Here is a 20,328-nt window from a genome sequence, read left to right as displayed (position 1 = left end):
GTGACAATAAATTGAGGTTGTGGGAGAGCCCCACAAGTTGGTCTAATATCCAATAAGATACGTCCATGCAGATTCCACCTCAGTACCAGCAAACTGTTTCTGGAAAGACTGGGGCACTAAGTCCTGTAGGCCTCTTGAGGAGTCTGTTTCTGTTTGCTAAAGCTGCCAGAATGCAATATACCAGAAATGGGTTAGCTTTTACAATAGGGATTAATTAACTTAGAATTTATACTTCCTAGGGCTTGAAAATATCCTAAATAAGGCATCAACAGATGATACCTAGACTCTGAAGATAGGCTGCTGGGATCTGGGACACCTCTGTCACATAGGAAGGCATATGGCCAACATCTGCTGGTCCTTAGCTCCTGGAATTCATTGCTTTCAGTTTCTGATTCTAGTGGCTTCCTCTGTGGGTCCTCTCTTAGCTCCTCTGGTGCTTTTCTCTCAAAGCTCCCTTGGCTTTTCTGTCCTTCACCCTCTCATAAAGGACTCCAGTAAAAAATGATCAAGACCCACCTTGAACAGGCTGGTCCACATCTCAACTAAAACAACCCAACCAAAAGGTCCCATCCATAATGGGCCTGCACCCTCAGGAAAGGATCAAAAGAACTTGGCCCTTTCTGGGGTGCACAACAGCCCCAAACCAGCAGAAAGTTTAAATTCCACCCTGAAGGCAAGGAAAGCAATTCAGCTTTCAGGAGTGAAATGATACAGGTTTTAAAAATGCTCTTGGAAAGTATTGCAGGATAGATAGGAGGAGGCTCTGAATCAGGTGAAATGTGAAGCCTGAACAGAACAGAGGCAGGTGTTCAGAGAGAAAGGGTGGAGTTGAGAGGTGAAGGTGTCCAGCAGAGCAGGTTGGCAGATGGATTTGGCTTTCAGGAGAACCTGGGCTATATTTGAGCGTCACTAACATTCAAAGCAGTTAACATTGGTAAGGCAGTTTAGGGTGAGAAGAGAAAAACCTGGAACAGATTTTTCTGGGTTTTTTTTGTATTCAATTTTTTTAAATTGTGAAATATATATACAAAAAGCAATAAATTTCCAAGTACATTTTAACAAGTAGTTATAAAACAGATTTTAAAGTTTGGTATGGGTTACAACTCCACAATTTAAGGTTTTAATTTCTAGCTGCTCTAAAGTACTGCAGGCTAAAAGAAACATCAGTATAATGATTCAGCACTCACACTCATTTGTTAAACCCGACCTTCTCTGTATAACTCCACCATCAACTTTGATCTTTGTCCCACTCTTTAGGGATATTTGGGTTATGTCCATTCTAACTTTTGCATGTTGGAAGGGGCTGTTGATAATATTAGATAGAAGGAAGGAACTAGTTGATGTCTGGAAAGGCTGGCCCCTCCGCATTTCAGGATTTACCTGGTCCAGGGACCTATCTGGAACGTTTTAGGTTTTGGAGAGTTACCCTAGTGCATGGAAACTTTGTAGAATCTGATATAATGCCCTAGGTATTCTTTAGGATTGATAGGAATGGCTTTGGTTGGGGTTGGCAAGTTATGCTAGATAGCAATGTCTAACTGAAGCATGCATATAAGTGACCTCCAGTGAAGTCTCTCAACTCTATTTGAACTCTCTCAGCCACTGATACCTTATTTGTTACACTTCTTTTTCCCTTTTTGGTCAGGATGGTACTGTCAATCCCATGGTGCCAGGGCTAGACTCGTCCCTGGGGTCATTTCCAATGCCGCAAGGAAGACTTTCATCCCTGGATGTCATGTCCCACGTAGGGGGGAGGGCAATGGTTTCACTTGCAGAGTTGGGCTTAGAGAGAGAAAGGACCCATCTGAGCCACAAAAGAGGTCCTTAGAGGTGACTCTTAGGCATACCTATAGGTAGGCTGAGCTTCTCCGCTACATACATAAGTTTCACAAGAGCAAGCCTCAAAATCAAGGGCTTGGTCTATTGATTTGGGTGTCCCTAATGTTTGGCACAGTATCTGGGGTTTCCCTGGTGATAAAGTTTAATAGTTCCATAAGTTTTTTACCATCCCTCAGGGGACTTTGCCAATACTTTTTGATTATCTGCTTAATATACTCTGGGATGTATCCAGGCATTACATTTAGCTATACGGGATTAAAGGCCCTCATTCTTATTCTGGGCTCCCTGTGTTTGGATTGTTTAAATGATCTATCCAGACAGGTTGAGTTAGATTATGTGCTGCAGAAAACCTAGGTTCTAAACATTGCAAAACTTTCTTCCTTTGCTCTTAAAGAGTAGGTGAAGTTCTAAAATGTAGGCACTGTCTTCCTTACCCTTGCATTCTGAATTACCTTAATCCTGACATGGTTGGCTTCATTCTTATCGCTAAATACCACGTTATACATATATAAAACAGCCCATCAAAATCCAGAAGTAACAATTGCCACTCTGAGATTTTTCTGTTTTTAAACATCTTTTTTGAGGTATATCTTTAGTTTGTAAACCTGCCAGGATGCAACATACCAGCAATGGAATGGCTTTTAAAAGGGGGGTTTTATTAAGTTGCAAATTTATGGTTCTAAGGCTATGAAAATGTTCAAATTAAGGCATCCAGGAAAAAATACCTTGGTTCAAGAAGGCTGATGATGTTTGATGTTTCACTCTCAGCTGGAAAGGCACATGGCGGCATCTGCTAGCTTTCTCTCCAGGATTCTTTATGCATCTCCAGAGTTCTCTGACTGTGTGAGTTCTGTTGGTTCTGTAAACTTTTTCCGAAATGGTTCCCTCTTAAAGGGCTCCAGTAAGCAACCCCACCTTGAATGGGTGGAGACACATCTCCATGGAAACCATCTAATAAAAAGTTACCACCCACAATTGGGTGGGTCACATTTCCATGGAAACAATAAAAAAGATCCCACCAAGCAATACTGAATGAGGATTCATGGATATGGCTTTTCTGGGGTACATAATCCCTTCAAACCAGAACAATCTTACATACAATAAATCACACACATTTAAATTGTTCAATTTGATGAGTTTTAACAGAATATATGCACCCAGAAAACCAGTACAATCAACATATACAACATTCCTCTCTAGAAAGTTTCCCTAACCCCCTTTTGCCTCTCCTTCCCTTTTTCCACACCCTGATCCTAGGCAACTACAGATCAGCTTCCTTTCACTATAAATTAGTTTACTTCTAGAATTTTGGGTCTGGTTTATTTTGTGTGTGGCTTTTTTCACTTAACATAATGCATTTGAAATTTACCCATGGTATTGCATGTATCAGTAGTTCCTTTTTATGGCTAAGTAGTATTCCATATTTTCTTTATCCATTCACTGGTTGATGGACATTTGGGTGTCTCCCCCTTTTTTTTTTTAGCTGCTATGAGTAATGCTCCTGGGAGCATCTTTGTACATGTCTTGGTGGGAAATGTTTTCATTTCTCTCAGAATGTCTGGGTCGTATAGTTCAATTTTTAAAGAAAGGGCTAGTTTTACAAAGACATAACATTTTATCTTCCCACCAGCAGGGGTTCAGATTGTTCTACATTCTCACCAACTTTTGATATTCTCAGTCTAATTTTAGACATTCCAGTGGATGTGCAATGGTGTCATAGTCAGGTTCATGTGTCAACTTGGCCAGGTGGTGGTACTTGTTTGTCTGGTTGGGCAAGTGCTGGCCTGTCTGTTGCTATAAGGACATTTCATAGAATTAAATCATGATCATGTTGGCTGCATCCACAGCTGATTCCATTTGTAATCAGCCAAGGGGAGTATCTCCTGCAATGAGTGATACTTAATCTAATCACTGGAGCTTTTTAAGGAGGATTCAGAAGAAACAGGCTCTCTTCCTGCTTCAGCCAGTGAGACTCTCCTGTGGAGTTTGTCCAGACCCTCTGTCAGAGTCATCAGCTCACAGCCTGCCCTATGGATTTAGACTCTACGTTCCATGATAATGTGAGCACTTTTATAAATTTTATATTTATGAGTATTTCCTGTTGATTCTGTTTCTCTAGAGAACCCTAACTAATACAACTGGTATCTTTAAAAAAATTTTTTTTATTGTTTAGTATAACATATATACAAAGCAAAGAAATAAAATAACTAGCTTTCAAAGCACTCTTCAACAAGTGGTTACAGGATAGATCCCAGAGTTTGTCATGGGCTACCATATGATCCTCTCATATTTTTCCTTCCAGCTGCTCCAGAATATAAAAGTCTAGAGGGCCTAAGCACTTTTTATCATCACAATCGAATTTTTCCCCTTCCTTTTTTTGTGAAAATAACATATATATATATAGCAATAAATTTCAAAGCACAGCACCACAATTAGTTGTAGAACATATTTCAGAGTTTGACATGGGATACAATTTCACAATTTTAGGTTTTTACTTCTAGCTGCTCTAAAATACTGGAGAATAAAAGAGCATCAGTTTAATGATTCAGCATTCATATTCATTTGTTAAATCCTATCTTCTATATATAATTCCACCATCACCTTTGATCTTTCCATATCTCTCATTGTGGTTGTTTGGGCTATGGCAATTCTAAATTTTTGATATTGGAAGCGTCTGTCACTAATATGGGGTAGGGAGATGGAACCATCTGATGTTCTGGAGAGGCTGGGCTAGGTTTCAGGACTTATCTGGACCAGGGACCCATTTGGAGGTTGTAGGTTTCTGGAAAGTTACTCTAGTGCCTGGAACCCTTGTGGAATCTTATATACTGCCCTAGGTGTTCTTCAGGATTGGTTGGAATGGTTCTGGTTGGGGGTTGGCATGTTATGACAGGTAGCAAGGTCTACCTGAAGCTTGCATAAGAGCCACGTCCAGAGTAGCCTCTCGACTCTAATTGAACTCTCTCTGCCACTGGTACTTTATTAATTACACTTCTTTTCCCCCTTTTGGTCAGGATGGAATTGTTGATCCCACAGTGCCAGGTCTGGATTCATCTCTGGGAATCCTCTCCCACGTCACCAGGGAGACTTGCAATGGTAACTTTTTTTTTTAAGTGAAAGCTGGTGTGTTACCTAAATATAGTGTTTATTTTTTTAAATTTATTTATGAAACATAACCACATACAGACACAAACATTCTTACCATATGATCATTACATTCTTGTTATATAATCAATAACTCACAATATCATCACATAGTTGTATATTCATCATCATGATTATTTCTTAGAACATTTGCATCAATTCAGAAAAAAATAAAAAGAAAACAGAAAAAAATTCATACATACCATACCCCTTACCCCTCCCTTTCATTGATCACTAGCATTTCAATCTACTAAATTTATTTTAACATTTGTACCCCCTATTATTTATTTATTTTTAATCCATATGTTTTACTCATTCATCGATAAGGTAGATAAAAGGAGAATCAGACACAAGGTTTTCACAACCACACAGTCACATTGCGAAAGCTGTATCATTATACAATCATCTTCAAGAAACACAGCTCTACATTTTCAGGCAGTTCCTGCCAGCCTCTCTATTACACCTTAACTAAACAGGTGATATCTATTTAATGCGCAAGAATAACCTCCAGGATAACCTCTTGACTCTGTTTGGAATCTCTCAGCCATTGATACTTTATTTTCTCTCATTTCTCTCTTCTCCCTTTTGGTCAAGAAGGTTTTCTCAATCCCCTGATGCTGAGTTTCAGCTCATTCTAGGATTTATGTCCCACGTTGCCAGGAATGTTCACATCTCTGGGAGTCATGTCCCACGTAGAGAAGGGGAGGGCAGTGAGTTTTGCAATGGTATCTTATTGTGGTTTTAATTTGTATTTCTGGGATGACTTAACGATGTTCCTGTGTTTATGGCATATTTGTATCTCTTCTTTTAAGCTTTTATTAAAATATTTTGCCCATTTTTTAGTTGGGTTGTTTGTCCTTTCATAATTGAGTTATAAGAGTTCTTTATATGTTCTGGTTACAAGTCTTTCATCAGATATAGGTATTGTGAATATTTTGTTTTATCCTGTGGCTTGTGCTTTCATTTTCTTAACTAACTTTTGAAGAGCAAAAGTTTTAATACTGATAAAGTCTTATTTATCAATTTTTGTTTTATCATTTGTGCTTTTTGTGTTCTAAGACATCTTTCCCTATGTCATATGGTGAAGTTTTTTTACTATTTTTTTTTCTAGATTTGTAGTTTTACCTTTTTAAGTTGAACATCTAAATTGGTGATCTACTGTGCTGGTTTAAAAGGATGTATGTACCCTAGAAAAGCCATTGTTTTAATCGTAATCCCATTTTGTAAAGGCAGCCGTCTCTTCTAATCCCTATTCAGTACTATATGTTTGAAACTTTAATTAGATCATCTCCCTGGACATATGACTCAATCAAGAGTGGTTGTTTAGCTATATTTAGCTGGAGACGTGTCTCTGCCCATTCCAGGTGGGTCTTGATTAGTTTATAGGAATTCTATAAAAGAGGAAACATTTTGGAGAAAGGAGGAAATGCAGAGAGAGCAGAGAAAAATAGAACCATGAGAAAGCCACGATAGAGAACAAGAGAGAAAGCCATGAGATTCCAAGAGAGCAGAACACTGCAGAACCATGAAGCAGAGAGTCCACCAGCCAGTGACTTTTGGAGATAAGGAAGGAAAACGCCTCCTGGGGAGCTGAAGAGGAAGCTAGCAGATGATGCCGTGTTCACCATGTGCATTTCCAGATGAGAGAGAAACCCTGACTGTGTTCTCCACGTGCCTTTCCACTTGACAGAGAAACCCTGAACTTCATTGGTCTTCTTGAATCAAGGTATCTTTCCCTGAATGCCTTAGATTGGTCATTTCTATAGACTTGCTTTAATTGGGACATTTCCATGGCCTAAAAACTATTAACTTGCAACTTATTAAATTCCCCCTTTTTAAAAGTCATTCAATTTCTGGTATATTGCATTCCAGCAGCTAGCAAACTAGAACATACTTAGAATTAATTTTTGTGTACAGAAGAATGCCAGTTTTGTTTTTAAATAATACTTTTTTTTACATGGGCTGGCACCAGGAATCGAATCCAGGTCTCCTGCATGGCATGCATGAACTCTGCCTGCTGAGCCACCATGGCCCAGAACACCAGTTTTTAAAGGGTGAGCATTTCCTATCTTCTTACCCTCCAGGTAAGGAGATAGTAAAGGATGTTTTTGATGTCATGAAAAAAGCAGGTGCAGTTTGTGGGAGCTCACAGGCTGAGCCATTCCCTGAGTCTTTGTGAAACTCTAAAGCATGCAACCACTTACATGACCTGGGTCCATTAATGTTTAAACTAACCACTTTACAAAGGAAGAATGCACAGGTGATCAATGTATGCAAGAAACCAGACTCCCCTCTGCATAAGATGTTAAACTATACCCTACTCCCCCATCCTAGAGTCATGTTTACTGTTAACCTATAATCTTTTTCACAAGACCTCTATGCTGTCTTTGTCTTGCACTCCTATAACTGGCCCTGCTGATTCCCACCTAACTGCAGAACACTTTTACACTGAGCTCTGTACCAGCCGCTGTCAGAGCAGCTTGATTCCCTAATTGACTTTCTTATTTCACTCCTATAACTAAATTCCTATAATAAAGTTCATGTCTCAGTCCATGTCTAGTGCTTTCTTTGGTGTCTCAGTTGGAAAGGCCCCTGTGGGCTGGGACAATTGGCGAGCCAGACAGGGGGCCAAAGAAGTCCCCACTTCTGACGGCATGAACTCAGGAAAGAGAGATTCCCCAGGTGGGGTACTGGGGTGGCCTGCAACATCTATGTGGTGAGAGGTGGCTACTGACCTAGATGAATGGGGCCCACTGAGAGACTATGGAAATGCCTACAACTCCCCAGCTGGACTAATAGCCCTCCTGCAGCAGACCACAGGACTGTTAGGATCTGCAGGGGTGTATTAGCTAGGGTTCTCTAGAGAAACAGAATCAGCAGGAGATATCTGTAGATATAAAATTTATAAAAGTGTCTCACGTAACCGTGGGAATGCAGAGTCCAAGGTCTGTAGGGCAGGTCACAAGCTGGTAACGCCATGAAGTCTTCAATGAACTCTCAGGATAGGCTGGCTGGACAACCGTGGGGATGAAAGAGTCCAAATCCATAAGGCAGGCTGTGAAGCTGGTGATTCCAACAAAGGATCTGAATAAACTCCACAGGAGAGGCTCACCAGCTGAAGCAGGAAGAGTGACTGCCTCTTCTGAATCCTCCTGAAAAGCCTTCTGCTGATTAGGTTAAGCATTATTCATTGCAGAAGACACTCCCCTTAGCTGATTGCAAATGCAATCAACTATGCATACAGCTGACATGATCATGATTTAAGTCCATGAAATGTCCTCATAGCAGCAGACAGGCCATCGCTTGCCAAACCAGATGACCAGGTACCACCTGGCCAAGTTGACACATGGATCTGATGAGAGGGGGAAATCCCAGGGTGGATTGCAATGATTTCTCCTGTATGCAAGTTCCCTAATACAAGGAAGGGAGACTCCATGGGGGTAATCTCAGAGTGAATTGGGGCTGCCCACTTGTTTTACTGTGTTGCAGTTGTCACTGTATGCAATACAGCCAGCTACAGCTGACTGTCCCAGAAAGACAGAGAAATCCACAGATTGAAAGAAGAGTTACAATTAGAGATATGCAAACTTCCACCTGTTTAGTAACAGGCCTTTCAGAATAATTAGATAAAAGAAATGATGATATGGATGTACTGGTGTCAAACCAATACAAAGTCCTTTCATTAATTCTGTTTGGCCAGTAAAGAAATCTGACAGAATGCGGCAAATGATAATTGACTATAGAGAGCTGAATAAAGTAACTCCTCCCTTGTTTGCAGCTGTGTCAAACATTTCTACTTCATTACAAGATGTAAGTACTCACTTAGACCAATTTCATTTTGTTTTAGACCTTGCTAATGCTTTCTTCAGTATTTCTTTAGAACCCTTCAGCCAGCCTGCATTCACATTCACATGGGGAGGACAACAATGAACATTTACCATGCTAACACAGGGGTGCCTTCACAACCACACTATTTGCCATGGACTGGTGGCACAAGACCTAAAAGTGTGGAAACCCCCCGAAAATGTGACTCTGTTTCATTACACAGATGATGTCATGCTAACCAGTAATTCTCTTCCAGAACTAGAAACTGCCACTAGCACAGAGGTGACCCACCTTGAAAGCCAGGGATGGGCAGTAAATCAAGACAAATTACAGGGGCCTGAATGCTCTGTCAGATTTTTAGGTGTTGTCTGGTCAGGTAAGACTAAAACTATATCTTTTGCTATTGTTGACAAAGTACAGAATTATCCCACCCCTATACTCTCAAACAATTAATGGCATTCCTGGATTTGTTAGGATATTGGAGACTGTTCATCCACACTTAGCACAAATCCTAAAGCCTTTGTACACATCAGCTTCAAAGGGGAAGACTTAGGAATGGGATATCCTCCAGCAGGCTACCTTTGAAAAGTCCAAACGGGCTATAGTACAGGCACAAGCTCTAAGGGAGGTGGATTCCAATGTGCCTTGTGAAAAAATAAGTGCCCTTTTCAGGGTCCCTATGCATGTGGACATGGTTAGTACTGATATTGGCTTTGGGTGGGGCTTGTGGCAGTGGCAACAAGCAAAATGTGTACCTTTTGGATTCTTGTCACTTAGCACGCTGACAAAGTGGAAAGCCTATCTCTTGCAGTGTAGTGTTTTCAACAACAGCCTGTTAAGTACAGAGATATAGAACATACTGGGGCCTGTCCCTTATGTTGCAGATCAGTGCTGCCCTCTTCTGGTTGATCCTCCAAAGTGGCTGGTCCCATGCCCACGGTTGAAGTGAATGGGAGCACACCTGACTCTGCCTGCTACACTGATGGCTTGGCACACTGGTCGCCCGCCACTTGGATATTGCAGCTGTCTAGCCTAGCACTGACACCAACTGGTAGAAAACTGGGACTATGCAGAACAGCCAATGGGCTGAATTAAGAGTCATATAAATGGTCATTGTTCCATGAACCTGGGGATGAACTTACCATTTGTACTGGCAAATAGGCCATTTACCAAGGCCTGACTGTTTGGATGGCTGCAAAGAAACAAGAGTGGTGAACGGTTGTCAGTCACCCTGTATGGGGAAAAGAGATGTGGGGAGACTCTGGACTACTTGCCGTAAACTCAAGGTAACTGTTTTCCATGTTTCTGCCCATAATGCTCATTTATTACCAGGCAATGTCAAGGTAGACACTTTGGCAAAGATCCACAGCCTAGCACCTGGAGCATATAAGACTGCCAAGTGGCTCCACTGTAAAACCAATCATCAAGGATATCAAGCCTTGAGGTGACTGGCACAGTAATTTCAGCTGCCTATAACACTAGAGCAACTAAAGGAAGTGGTAGATGCCCACCCTTTGTGCTGGCTATGATGCTTTCACATCAACCTGGCCACATCAGTGGTGAGCACCTCCAGGACCTCTTCCTCTGTCTCAAGGTACAAAGTATGCCTTCATGGCTGTAGATAAAGCTACAGGACTGTTGCTGGTCTTTCCAGTATGGAAGGACTAAAATACAAAACCTGGAAAAGACAAGTGACTTTTTTGGGGTCCCCATGCATGTCGACAGTGATAGGAGGACCTCATTCACTGGACATTGACTCAAGCTTGAGCATCAAAGCATGATGTTTCATGGATTTTTGTCTTACCCTATAATCCAATTGTGGCGGGACTGATTAAGAATATGAATGGCCTCTTAAAAAGAACAATTAAAAGATGAGAGAAGGTCCCTGCAGCAGTGAACTCAATGATTGTACCCTGCCTTGACCAACATCAACTCTAGCCCCAGGGCGGTTACCCCCACCCCCGACCCACGCACCCATGGAGATGGTAACTAGACCATGCAGGCCCTGAGGATGCAGGTAAAGGGGCCAGAGGCATTACAGCACGGAGAGGTAATGATAACAACTTACTTTTGCCTGTGCCAAAAGCATTAGAAAATGGGGAAAATGAGGTTGATTGGCTGGCCCTGGTCCTGGCCTATGTAGACAGACTGGTTGGGGATCGGGGTTGTTCAGAATTTAAGTATTAGGCCACAGTTCCTTCACAAAATGTCAAAAACTGTTTATATTGTTACCCTGGGCCCTGATAGTGCAAAGTACTGTGTGTATGACACTATGGACTCTTATTATGCCTAACCATCCCTGGGGACTGTGCATCGCCCTAAGGGAAAAAAAATAGACAGAATTTGAGGGCCACTCCTCATAACATGCTTTCTCCAGGGACCCTTTTATCCACCAGTGGAAACTTAGCCCCAGAAATATCTTTCCTTTTGCCCATAATACTGTAGAAAATAACTTTCTGCAGTGGGCTTCTGCATAATAGGTCTCAGGCTAGATATGCACTGAGTTGCCATCGTCCAGCACCACTGGCCTCCCATGGACCATCACTGCTGCCAACCAAATGATGTGGAATGCAATGCTGCTATGGCAGTGAGTTTAGAAAAAATTCTTCTCTTCCTCTTCATCACCAGAGTCTTTGCTTCCTAAGGCTGACTCCTATTCCTATACTTATTCTGTGGTCTAGGAACAAGTTAGCAAATCTTGACCCAGACTTGGTGCGCTGGTTTGAAAGGATGTATGTCCCCTCGAAAAGCCATGTTTTAATCTAAATCCCATTTCATAAAGGTAGAATAATCCCTATTCAATACTGTATGTTTGGAACTGTAATCAGATCATCTCCCTGGAGATGTGATTTAATTAAGAGTGGTTGTTAAGCTGGATTAGGTGATGACATGTCTCCACCCATTTGGGTGGGTCTTGAGAAGTTTCTGGAGTCCTATAAAAGAGGAAACATTTTGGAGAAAGAAGGAGATTCGGAGAGAGCAGAGAATGCTGCAGCACCACGAAGCAGAGAGTCCACAAGTCAATGACCTTTGCAGATGAAGAAGGAAAATGCCTCCTGGGGAGCTTCATAAAACCAGAAGGCAGGAGAGAAGAAGCTAGCAGATGATGCCGTGTTCGCCATGTGTCCTTCCAGATGAGAGAGAAACTCTGACTGTGCTCACCATGTGCCCTTCCATTTAAGAGAGAAACCCTGAACTTCATCGGCCTTCTTGAACCAAGGTATCTTTCCCTGGATGGATACCTTTGATTGGACATTTCTATAGACTTGTTTTAATTGGGACATTTTCTTGGCCTTAGAACTGTAAATGAGCAACTTATTAAATTCCCTTTTTTTAAAAGCCATTTCGTTTCTGGTATATTGCATTCCAGCAGCTAGCAAACTAGAACACTTGGTGTATTAGTTAGGGTTCTCTAGAGAAACAGAATCAGCAGGAGGTGCCTGTAAATATAAATTTTATAAAAGTGTCTCATGTAACCATGGGGATGTAGAGTCCAAGGTCTGCAGTGCAAGCCACAAGCTGACAGCTCCCATGAAGTTCCTCAATGAACTCTCAGGAAAGGCTGGCTGGCTGAAGCATGAAGAGTGATTTTCTCTTCTGAGTCCTCCTTAAAAGCTTTCCAGTGATTAGATTAAGCATCGCTCATTGCAGAAGACACTCCCCTTAGCTGACTGCAAATGCAATCAGCTGTGGATGCTGCCAACAGTCATGATTTAAGTCCATGAAATGTCCTAATAGCAACAGACAGGCCAGCACTTTCCTGACCAGACAACCAGGCACCACCACCTGGCCAAGTTGACACATGAAACTGATCATGATATGGGTTTGCTTTCCCTGCATGCAATGCTTCTGCCAAAACTACCATCTGTGAACTTACAGAATGCCTTATCTATCATCATGGTACTCCACACAGCATTGCTTCTGATCAAGGAATCTACTTCACAGCAAATGAAGTGCGGGAATGAGCACATGCTCAAGGAATTCTCTGGTCTTTCCATGTTCCCCATCATCCAGAGGCAGCTGGATTGATAGAACAGTGGAATGACCTTTTGAAAACTCAATTATGGTGGCAACTAGGTGGCAATATCTTAAAAGGCTGGGGTAATGTTTTCCAGGAAGCTGTATATGCTCTGAATCAGCGTCTGCTGTATGGTGCTGTTTCTCCCAGAGCCAGGATCCTTCGGTTCAGGAACCAAGGGATGGAAATGGGAGTGGCAACAGTCACTATTACCCCTAGTGATCCACTAGGAAAATTTTTGCTTCCTGTCCCTGCGACCTTGAGCTCTGCTCGTCTATAGGTTTTAGTTCCAGAAGGGGGAGTGCTTCCACCAGGAGAAACAACAATGATTCCAATGAACTGGAATCTAAGACTGCCACCTGATCACTCATGCCCCTAAATCAACAAACCAAGAAGGGGATTACTTTACTGGCTGGGGTGATTGACTCTGACTATCAGGGGGAAATAGAACTGCAACTACATAATGGAGGTAAAGAAGAGTTTTCCTGGAATATAGGAGATCCCCTAAGGCATCTTTTAGTTCTGCCATGCCCTGTCATTAAAATAAATGGAAAACTGCAACAACCCAACTAGGTAGGGCTACTAATGACTCTGAAACTTCAGGAATGAAGGTTGGGATCACGCCACCAGGCAGAGAACCACGGCCAGCTGAAGTGCCTGCTGAGGATAAAGGGAACATGGAACAGGTAGTGGAAGAAAGTAGTGATAAATATGAACTATGACCATGCAATCAGTTACAGAAACGAGGACTGTAATGGTGTGAATATTTCTTCCTTGCTTTGTAGTTACTATGTATTTATACATAAATAAAATATCTTCATTTTTATTTATTTATAAAACTCTTTGTTTTATCCCCTTTATCATATGACATAAGCTGTTTTGTTCATGTTATAGTATTTAAGTTGTAAGGTATTAAGTTTAAGAGTGAATATTACTCAAGGATTTAATGTGTTTCCGGTTGTACGCAGGAGAGTTGAGTCTTGTTAGATGAGGAAAAAATGTGTCGGTTACTGTTTTCTGTTTAGAGATTAAGTATGGTTTAAGGTGATGTGTATAGCCGCCAAGCTGACAAAGTGTGGATTGTAATGGTCAGGTTCATGTATCAACTTGGCCAGGTGGTGGTACCTAGTTGTCTGCTCAGGCAAGCACTGGCCTATCTGTGGCTATGAGGACATTTCATGGACTTAAATTATGACCACGTCGGCAGGGGAGTGTCTTCTGCAATGAGTGATGCTTAATCTAATCACTTGAAGGCTTTTAAGGAGGACTCAGAAGAGAAATTCACTCTTCTGCTTCAGCCAGCCAACCTCTCCTGAGAGTTCACTGAGGACCTTCATCAGAGCTGCCAGCTTGTGGCCTGCCCTGCAGACCTTGACTCTACATCCCCACAGTTGCATGAGACACTTGTATACATTTTATATTTACAGATACCTCCTGCTGATTCTGTTTCTCTAGAGAACCCTAGCTAACACACTTAGATATTCAGTATATGATGGGTTAGGATAGCTCACTGCTGAGACTGTCACTATGGATAAAGTGGCACCTGTGCTTTAATAAATATCCAGTGTTGTGTATATATACCTGATAACCCAGAAAATGTCACACAAGTTTTAAATCACATGCAAGGTTACGTACAAAAATAATCAAGCATCTATCAGATGATCCCATCACAATGGTTTAATTCCCTAACGTGGCCATGGCGCCACTGCTAGTTCAGTTAATTTCTGCATAAGCCAGCTTGTTTATACTTTATTGCCTATGGTACTGTTGCTGTGGGCTGTGGATGCAATGTGTGCTCTATAGTGAATGAAAACTGCTGTGTGTGGGTGGATTGTGGGAGCCCAGGGGCCCAGCTGTTCCCTGAGTCTCTGGAAACTCGAAGTACACAGCTGCTTGCATGTCCTGGGTCAGTTCATGTTTAAGCTAACTTCTTTACAAAGTAGGAATGCACAGATGATCAATGTACAGAAGAAACCAGACCCCTCTCTGGATAAGATGTTAAACTATACCCTATTCCCCCTTCCCAGAATCATGTTTACTGTTAACCTATAATTTTTTCATAAGATCCCTTTGCTGTTTTTATCTCATGCCCCTATAACTGGCCCTGCTGATTCCCACCTAATTGTGGAACACTCACGCCGAACTCTGTACGGGCCTCCTTCAGAGCTGTTTGATTCCTTGACTGACTGCCGTTTTTCACTCCTGTATTTCCGTGCCTACTGGTCTCTCGGCTGGAAAGGCCCCTGTGGGCCGGGACAGGATCAATAGCGTTAAATTCTTTAGAATTCCAGTTTGATTCATGGCTGAAAGTTAACTAGTGGATCTGGCAACTTACTGAATGACTACTGTGTGACCTGCTCACCACTTTTGCTCTCAAGTTGTTCAATCTATTGAAGTGGGTGTAGTTTATGCTTGGGAAAAAATATGTGAATAAGAGAAAAACGGAGGGTGGACAAAGTCAAAAGAATGAGCGTTTTGCTTTAGAGGTTTGGGCAAGTTTGTATGATGACTTAAAAGTCAATAAAGAGAAGATGGAGGGGTGGAAGGGACTACGGTGTAATCGACGGGAAAGGAACAGGACGGTGTAATCGATGGGAGAGCACAATGGAGGGATCAGTTTTGAGCTGGGGAGGCCCAAGATTCACCCAACAGGGTGAGTCACCCAAACAGGGTTCCAGAAAAGAAAATGGGGAAGATGAGAAATCTGAAAGCGGAAATGAATTTAACCTTTAAAATACCGTCTGGAGCCTTTATAAGGTAGGCCTTACAATGCTCATTTTGCAAGAGGGAAGGTGCCATCACAGGCAAGTATGATCGCCCACCCGCAGCTTAGTACAAGCCCCGCGACCCCAAACTCCCTTCCTCCCAGCCCCAGCCCGCGTGTATACGTTTCCGGATGCGCGCCCCAAGATGCACCAGGGCACTCACAGGAAGCGGCGCCCGGATCCGGCTCCCCATTGGCGGAGGCGATGACGCGCTTCCCAGAAGGCCCGCCTCCGAGTACAGAAGATCCAGGACTGAGGCTGTGTCGCGGCGGCGCCATGCGTCCGGACCAGGCTACCAGCTGGTACCGGCGGATGTGCGCGCTCTACGCCATCGGTGCCTGGAGTCTGCTGGGCTCCGCGTTTTTTACCTATGGCCAGAAAAAAAGCAACCCGCCAGGTAGGACTCTCGGCCATATCTGTTCTTGAACTCGGCGCCTGGCGTGCGGGTGCCCGCGGGGGTCATAAAAGCGGCCCTAGGTTTATTAGGGGGGAATCGGGTGGAAACCTGGTACAGAGCCCATTTGTTGCAATAGACTCTGCGAACAACCAGACCCCGGGAGCTATCCTTTAAATCCACTTGTCTGTTTATTGAATGGAGCGGTCCCTATACTCAGAATGTGAAAATCTGTAGGGCTTAAGATGGAATTTCGAAAACCCTGGTCTATGGGGCTTTAAGAGCTGTTGCTTCTGTAACTTTTCCGCCGGTTGCATTTGGCAGTCAAACAATTTCAGGACTTTTACCAGGAGAGCAGTATTCGAATCTTCCCAGTTACTGGGAGGAAAAGGAAATCTCTGAGTCTTCAGAAATGGGTTGTAAATCTGTAGAGAAAAAAAGTAGATCTAGTGGTTGCCAGAGTAGGAACATTGGGAGAAATGGAGAATTACTGCCTTTTGTGGTGATAAAAATGTTCTAAAATTAATTGTGGTGGTGGTTTCACAACTCTGAATATTCTTGAAACTGCCGAATTGTACGTTTTAAATGGATAGATTATATGGTAAATGAAATGTATCTCAATAAAGCTTTTTTTAAATGAATAATTTTTTATTAAGAGAATACATGTATCAAAGTTCACTCTTCTATTTTTTATTCTTAAATTTCTTTCTTTTTTAAATTTTTATTATTTATTTTTAAAGTTCACTCTTTTAAAGTATACAACTCATTGTTTTTTTAGTACACTCACAAAGTTGTGCATCCGTCACCACTGTCTCTTTCCAGAACATTTTAATCACCCCCCCCCCAAAAAGAAACCCATACCTACTAGCAGTCACTCCCCATTCCTCCCTCCTCCCTGACAACCAATAATCTATTTATGGATTTGCCTGTTCTGGACGTTTCATAGAAATGAAGTCGTATAATAGCGTGTGCCTTTTGGGTCTGGCTTCTTTGACGTGATGTAATTATTTTAAAAGTTCATCCATATTGTAGCTTGTATTAGCACTATTCCATTTATATGGCTATGTCATATCCCACTTCATGAATATACCACATTTTGTTTATTCATCAGTTGACGGACATTTGGGTATTTGTATAAAAATGTGGGAATTTATAGTTTTAAAATGGTGAAAATTACACTTGGAATATCAGTGGCCGGAAAATACACATGTCCAGTATTAAGCATTTAGAAACATTTTATTGTCTATGTTTTATTTCATAAGCTGGGCAGTGAGTATATGGGCCTTTGATATATTGGTCTCCATGTGTTTTGATATGTCTTAACTCTTTCTCAGTAGTTTCAGGAATCTGATGGGATTGGGGTAACTCCTGCTTCATTATATTTTATCTTTAGGACTTTACTGATAATTCTAATGACTACTTTCTAAGTTAATATTTAATATGTAATTTCATTTTTGTTTTTAGAAGGTGATAAAGTAGAAGAGCAAAGGGATGTCTCAACAATTGAAATACCTGAGCCCCCGAAAGGGTTTTATGTGGAAACGATTGTCACGTATAAAGAAGATTTTGTTCCAATAACTGACAAGATCCTCAACTATTTGAAATCATGGACTGGGGGCCCTGGCCCAGAATCATGACTGACTCCTAAATAGTGAAAACCAGGACTCTGGATCAGTATGTGAATTTGATAGATGCCTTGATTTCCATTTTATAGTTTGAGAAATATATACATTTAATTTAATTTTGCTGTAAAATATAATCGCTCATAATATGCAATAAATAGTTCCTTCAGAAAAATTAGACCTGCATTTCAAGCAGTATCCTGTATTTACATGGGTAGAAGGCTAAAATGAAATTTCACATTTTGCTTCCATAAACTTGGTTTTCTGAAACTAGTTAATGTAACTTTATATATCTTTAATGTTGCTGTTATACACAGTTTGTCTCTATGTTCAGCTTGGAAATTACAGCAGCCAATTTTGGGTGTTGTTGGGTACTGGGTAAGTTGTTATGAATAGATTATAACTCCTGAATTGAATAGACTGTTTCCTGAATTGAACAGACTATTTGCTGTTCTTTAGGATACAGGTACCCCTAGTACAGATACCCTTAGCAAATGTGGATTAAGTACCAACTGTAGAGAGCAGTATTTCATACACTGGGAATACAAATGCAAGACAGAATATTTCCCACCCTATAGTGCTGCACCAGTCTCTTGGGGCAAGCAACAAACCTACCCAAGTGGGTTTAACTCAGAAGGGGATTTTATCAAAAATGTTGAGTGAATAGCTTGTAACTAGTAACAGAGAGTGTGGTGAAGTCTTTGGCACCTGACATCAGCCTCCTGTACTTTCATCTCTACCTTCCTGTTTCTCTTGCTGCACTTACCATCTTTTTTTTTCTTCTTCTTTTCATTTTCTGTTATAGAACCAGGCCTCGAAGACATCACTTCCCAGCTACCATGCCAAAGTCTAACCAGCCTCCCTCCGATCTAGTGTCTGGCTTCTGCCCTTGGGAGAGCCTCAGTCAGCTTTTTTCAGATCCCTGCCCTGTGGATTTTTGAGTATTGCTCAGTTATTAGTAAAGTTATGTTTGTTTCCCATTTGAGTAGTGTTTCTTATACATAGCAATTTGGTACCCTGTGAAGAAGTTGGGATATCTAGCAGGATAGGATATGGGCATTTCTGGGTTCCCTTGCCTTGATTTCTCTTAGGTGTCAGTTCTACAATCTGGGTGGCCTGTGCAGTGCTTTGATGCAGTCAATCTAAGTGACAAAGATTCCAAGAGAGCTAGTAACAGCTCCAGATGCCAGCAGCAAAGACTTGACTTCCTAAGGGATTAGAGGTGAAAAATAGATGAGTGCTAATTGAGTGGGAACTCCAGTAGACCAGTGTGGTTGGCATCAAACAGATGAGCCAGAAATAGCAGACAGAATCTAATAGCACATTGAAAGGATTATGTACCATGAATAAGGGAGAGTTATCCTAGAATGCAAGGGTGGTTCAACATGAGGAAATCAATGTAATATCCAGCATTAATAGAATAAAAGGAAAAAACCACATGATTATCTTACTTGACACAGAAAAGGCATTTGATAAAATACAGCACTTTTTCTTGATAAAAACACTCAGAAAACTAGGAATGGAAAAGAACCTCAGCATGATAAAGGGCAGATATGAAAAACTCATTGCTAATGTACTCAGTGGTGAAAGACTGAAAGCTTTTCCCGAAATTAGAAACAAGACAAGTATGTCTGCTTTTACCAGTGCTACACTCACTGTACTGAAAGTTCCAGTCAGAGAATTTAGCAAGAAAAATAAAAAGGTCTTCTGAATTGGAAAGTAAGGAGTAAAGCCTCTTCCTATTCGTAGATGACAGACTCCTACATAGAGAAAATCCTCAAGAATCTACAAAAAGACCTACAAGGGCTAATAAATGAATTCAGCAATATAGTACAGTACAAGATCAACATGGAAAAATCAATAATGTTTCTATACACTTAAAAATGGAATTCAGAAAACAATTCTACTTGCAATAGCAACTAAACAAATAAAATAGAAATAAACTTAACCAAGGAAGTAAAAGGTTTGTACATCAAAAACTATAAAACATTGCTAGCAGAAATTAAAGAAGACCAAAATAAATGAAAAGATACTCTGAGCTCTTGAACTAGAAGACTAAAAGATGTCAGTACTACCTGAACTGGTGTAGACATTTAATACAATCCCAATATAAATTCCAAAACCTGCTTTGTGGAAATGCAGCAGCTGATCATCAAATTCATATGGAAGGGCATGAGGCCCCAAATAGCCAAAGCCATCTTGAAAAAGAACAAAGTTGGAGGACTCACGCTTCCCAATTTCAAAACATACTACAAGGCTACAGTAATCAAAGCAATGTGGTACTGACACAAGGGACAGATATATGGACCAATGACCTAGAATTGACAGTTCAGAAATAAACCACATCTGTGGCCAATTGATTTTTTAAAAAATATTTTTGTTGATAAAGAATATACAAACTATTCTAGTTTACTAGGTGCCGGCATGCAATATACCAGAAACAATGACTTTTTAAAAGGGGAATTTAATAAGTTGCTAATTTACAGTTCTAAGGCCAAGAAAATGTCCCAATTAAAAAAGTCTATAGAAATGTCCAATCAAAGGCATCCATCCAGGGGAAGATACCTTGGTTCAAGAAGTCCGATGAAGTTCTCTCTCAAGTGGAACATGGCAAACACAGTTTCTCTCTCATCTGGAAAGGCACATGGTGAACATGGTCAGAGTTCCTCTCATCTGGAAGGGCCCGTGGCGAACACACCGTCATCTCCTGGCTTCTTCTGG

The 20,328-nt window shown here is 41.3% G+C and overlaps 1 protein-coding gene and 1 long non-coding RNA gene across 4 annotated transcripts; one reads left to right on the top strand and one right to left on the bottom strand.

The window, feature by feature from the left end:
• Positions 1-15,675, bottom strand: LOC143645645 (uncharacterized). Of its 2 annotated transcripts, none has more exons than XR_013157181.1 (3): positions 15,162-15,675; positions 14,964-15,069; positions 1-162 (listed from the first exon to the last, which is right to left on the bottom strand). It is a non-coding gene; the product is annotated as an uncharacterized LOC143645645 (long non-coding RNA). The 2 variants fall into 2 exon arrangements; XR_013157182.1 differs by having other exon boundaries at positions 15,554-15,675.
• A 128-nt stretch (positions 15,676-15,803) lies between these two features.
• Positions 15,804-18,587, top strand: SMIM26 (small integral membrane protein 26). 2 transcript variants are annotated; one of them, XM_077114874.1, is made up of 3 exons: positions 15,804-15,988; positions 17,450-17,659; positions 18,413-18,587. In XM_077114874.1, the coding sequence occupies exons 1-2, from the start codon at positions 15,868-15,870 to the stop codon at positions 17,620-17,622; spliced, it is 294 nt and encodes a 97-aa protein (XP_076970989.1). In that variant the 5' UTR covers positions 15,804-15,867; the 3' UTR covers positions 17,623-17,659; positions 18,413-18,587. The 2 variants fall into 2 exon arrangements, with proteins under 2 accessions (XP_076970989.1, XP_076970987.1); XM_077114872.1 differs by lacking the exon at positions 18,413-18,587 and having other exon boundaries at positions 15,805-15,988; positions 17,450-17,785.
• The last annotated feature ends 1,741 nt before the right edge of the window (positions 18,588-20,328 follow it).

This window comes from Tamandua tetradactyla, chromosome 1 (genome assembly GCF_023851605.1).
Source record: "Tamandua tetradactyla isolate mTamTet1 chromosome 1, mTamTet1.pri, whole genome shotgun sequence".
In the NCBI taxonomy this organism is placed as follows: domain Eukaryota; kingdom Metazoa; phylum Chordata; class Mammalia; order Pilosa; family Myrmecophagidae; genus Tamandua; species Tamandua tetradactyla.
This window is presented reverse-complemented; position numbering and strand designations above follow the sequence as displayed.

What these genes read in the sequence shown, in the direction of transcription:
- SMIM26 (XM_077114874.1), top strand. Translation starts at nt 15,868, where the DNA reads ATGCGTCCGGACCAGGCTACCAGCTGGTACCGGCGGATGTGCGCGCTC. An exon ending in GAAAAAAAGCAACCCGCCAG is followed by an intron (nt 15,989 to 17,449) that starts GTAGGACTCTCG and finishes TTTTGTTTTTAG; the next exon opens with AAGGTGATAAAGTAGAAGAG.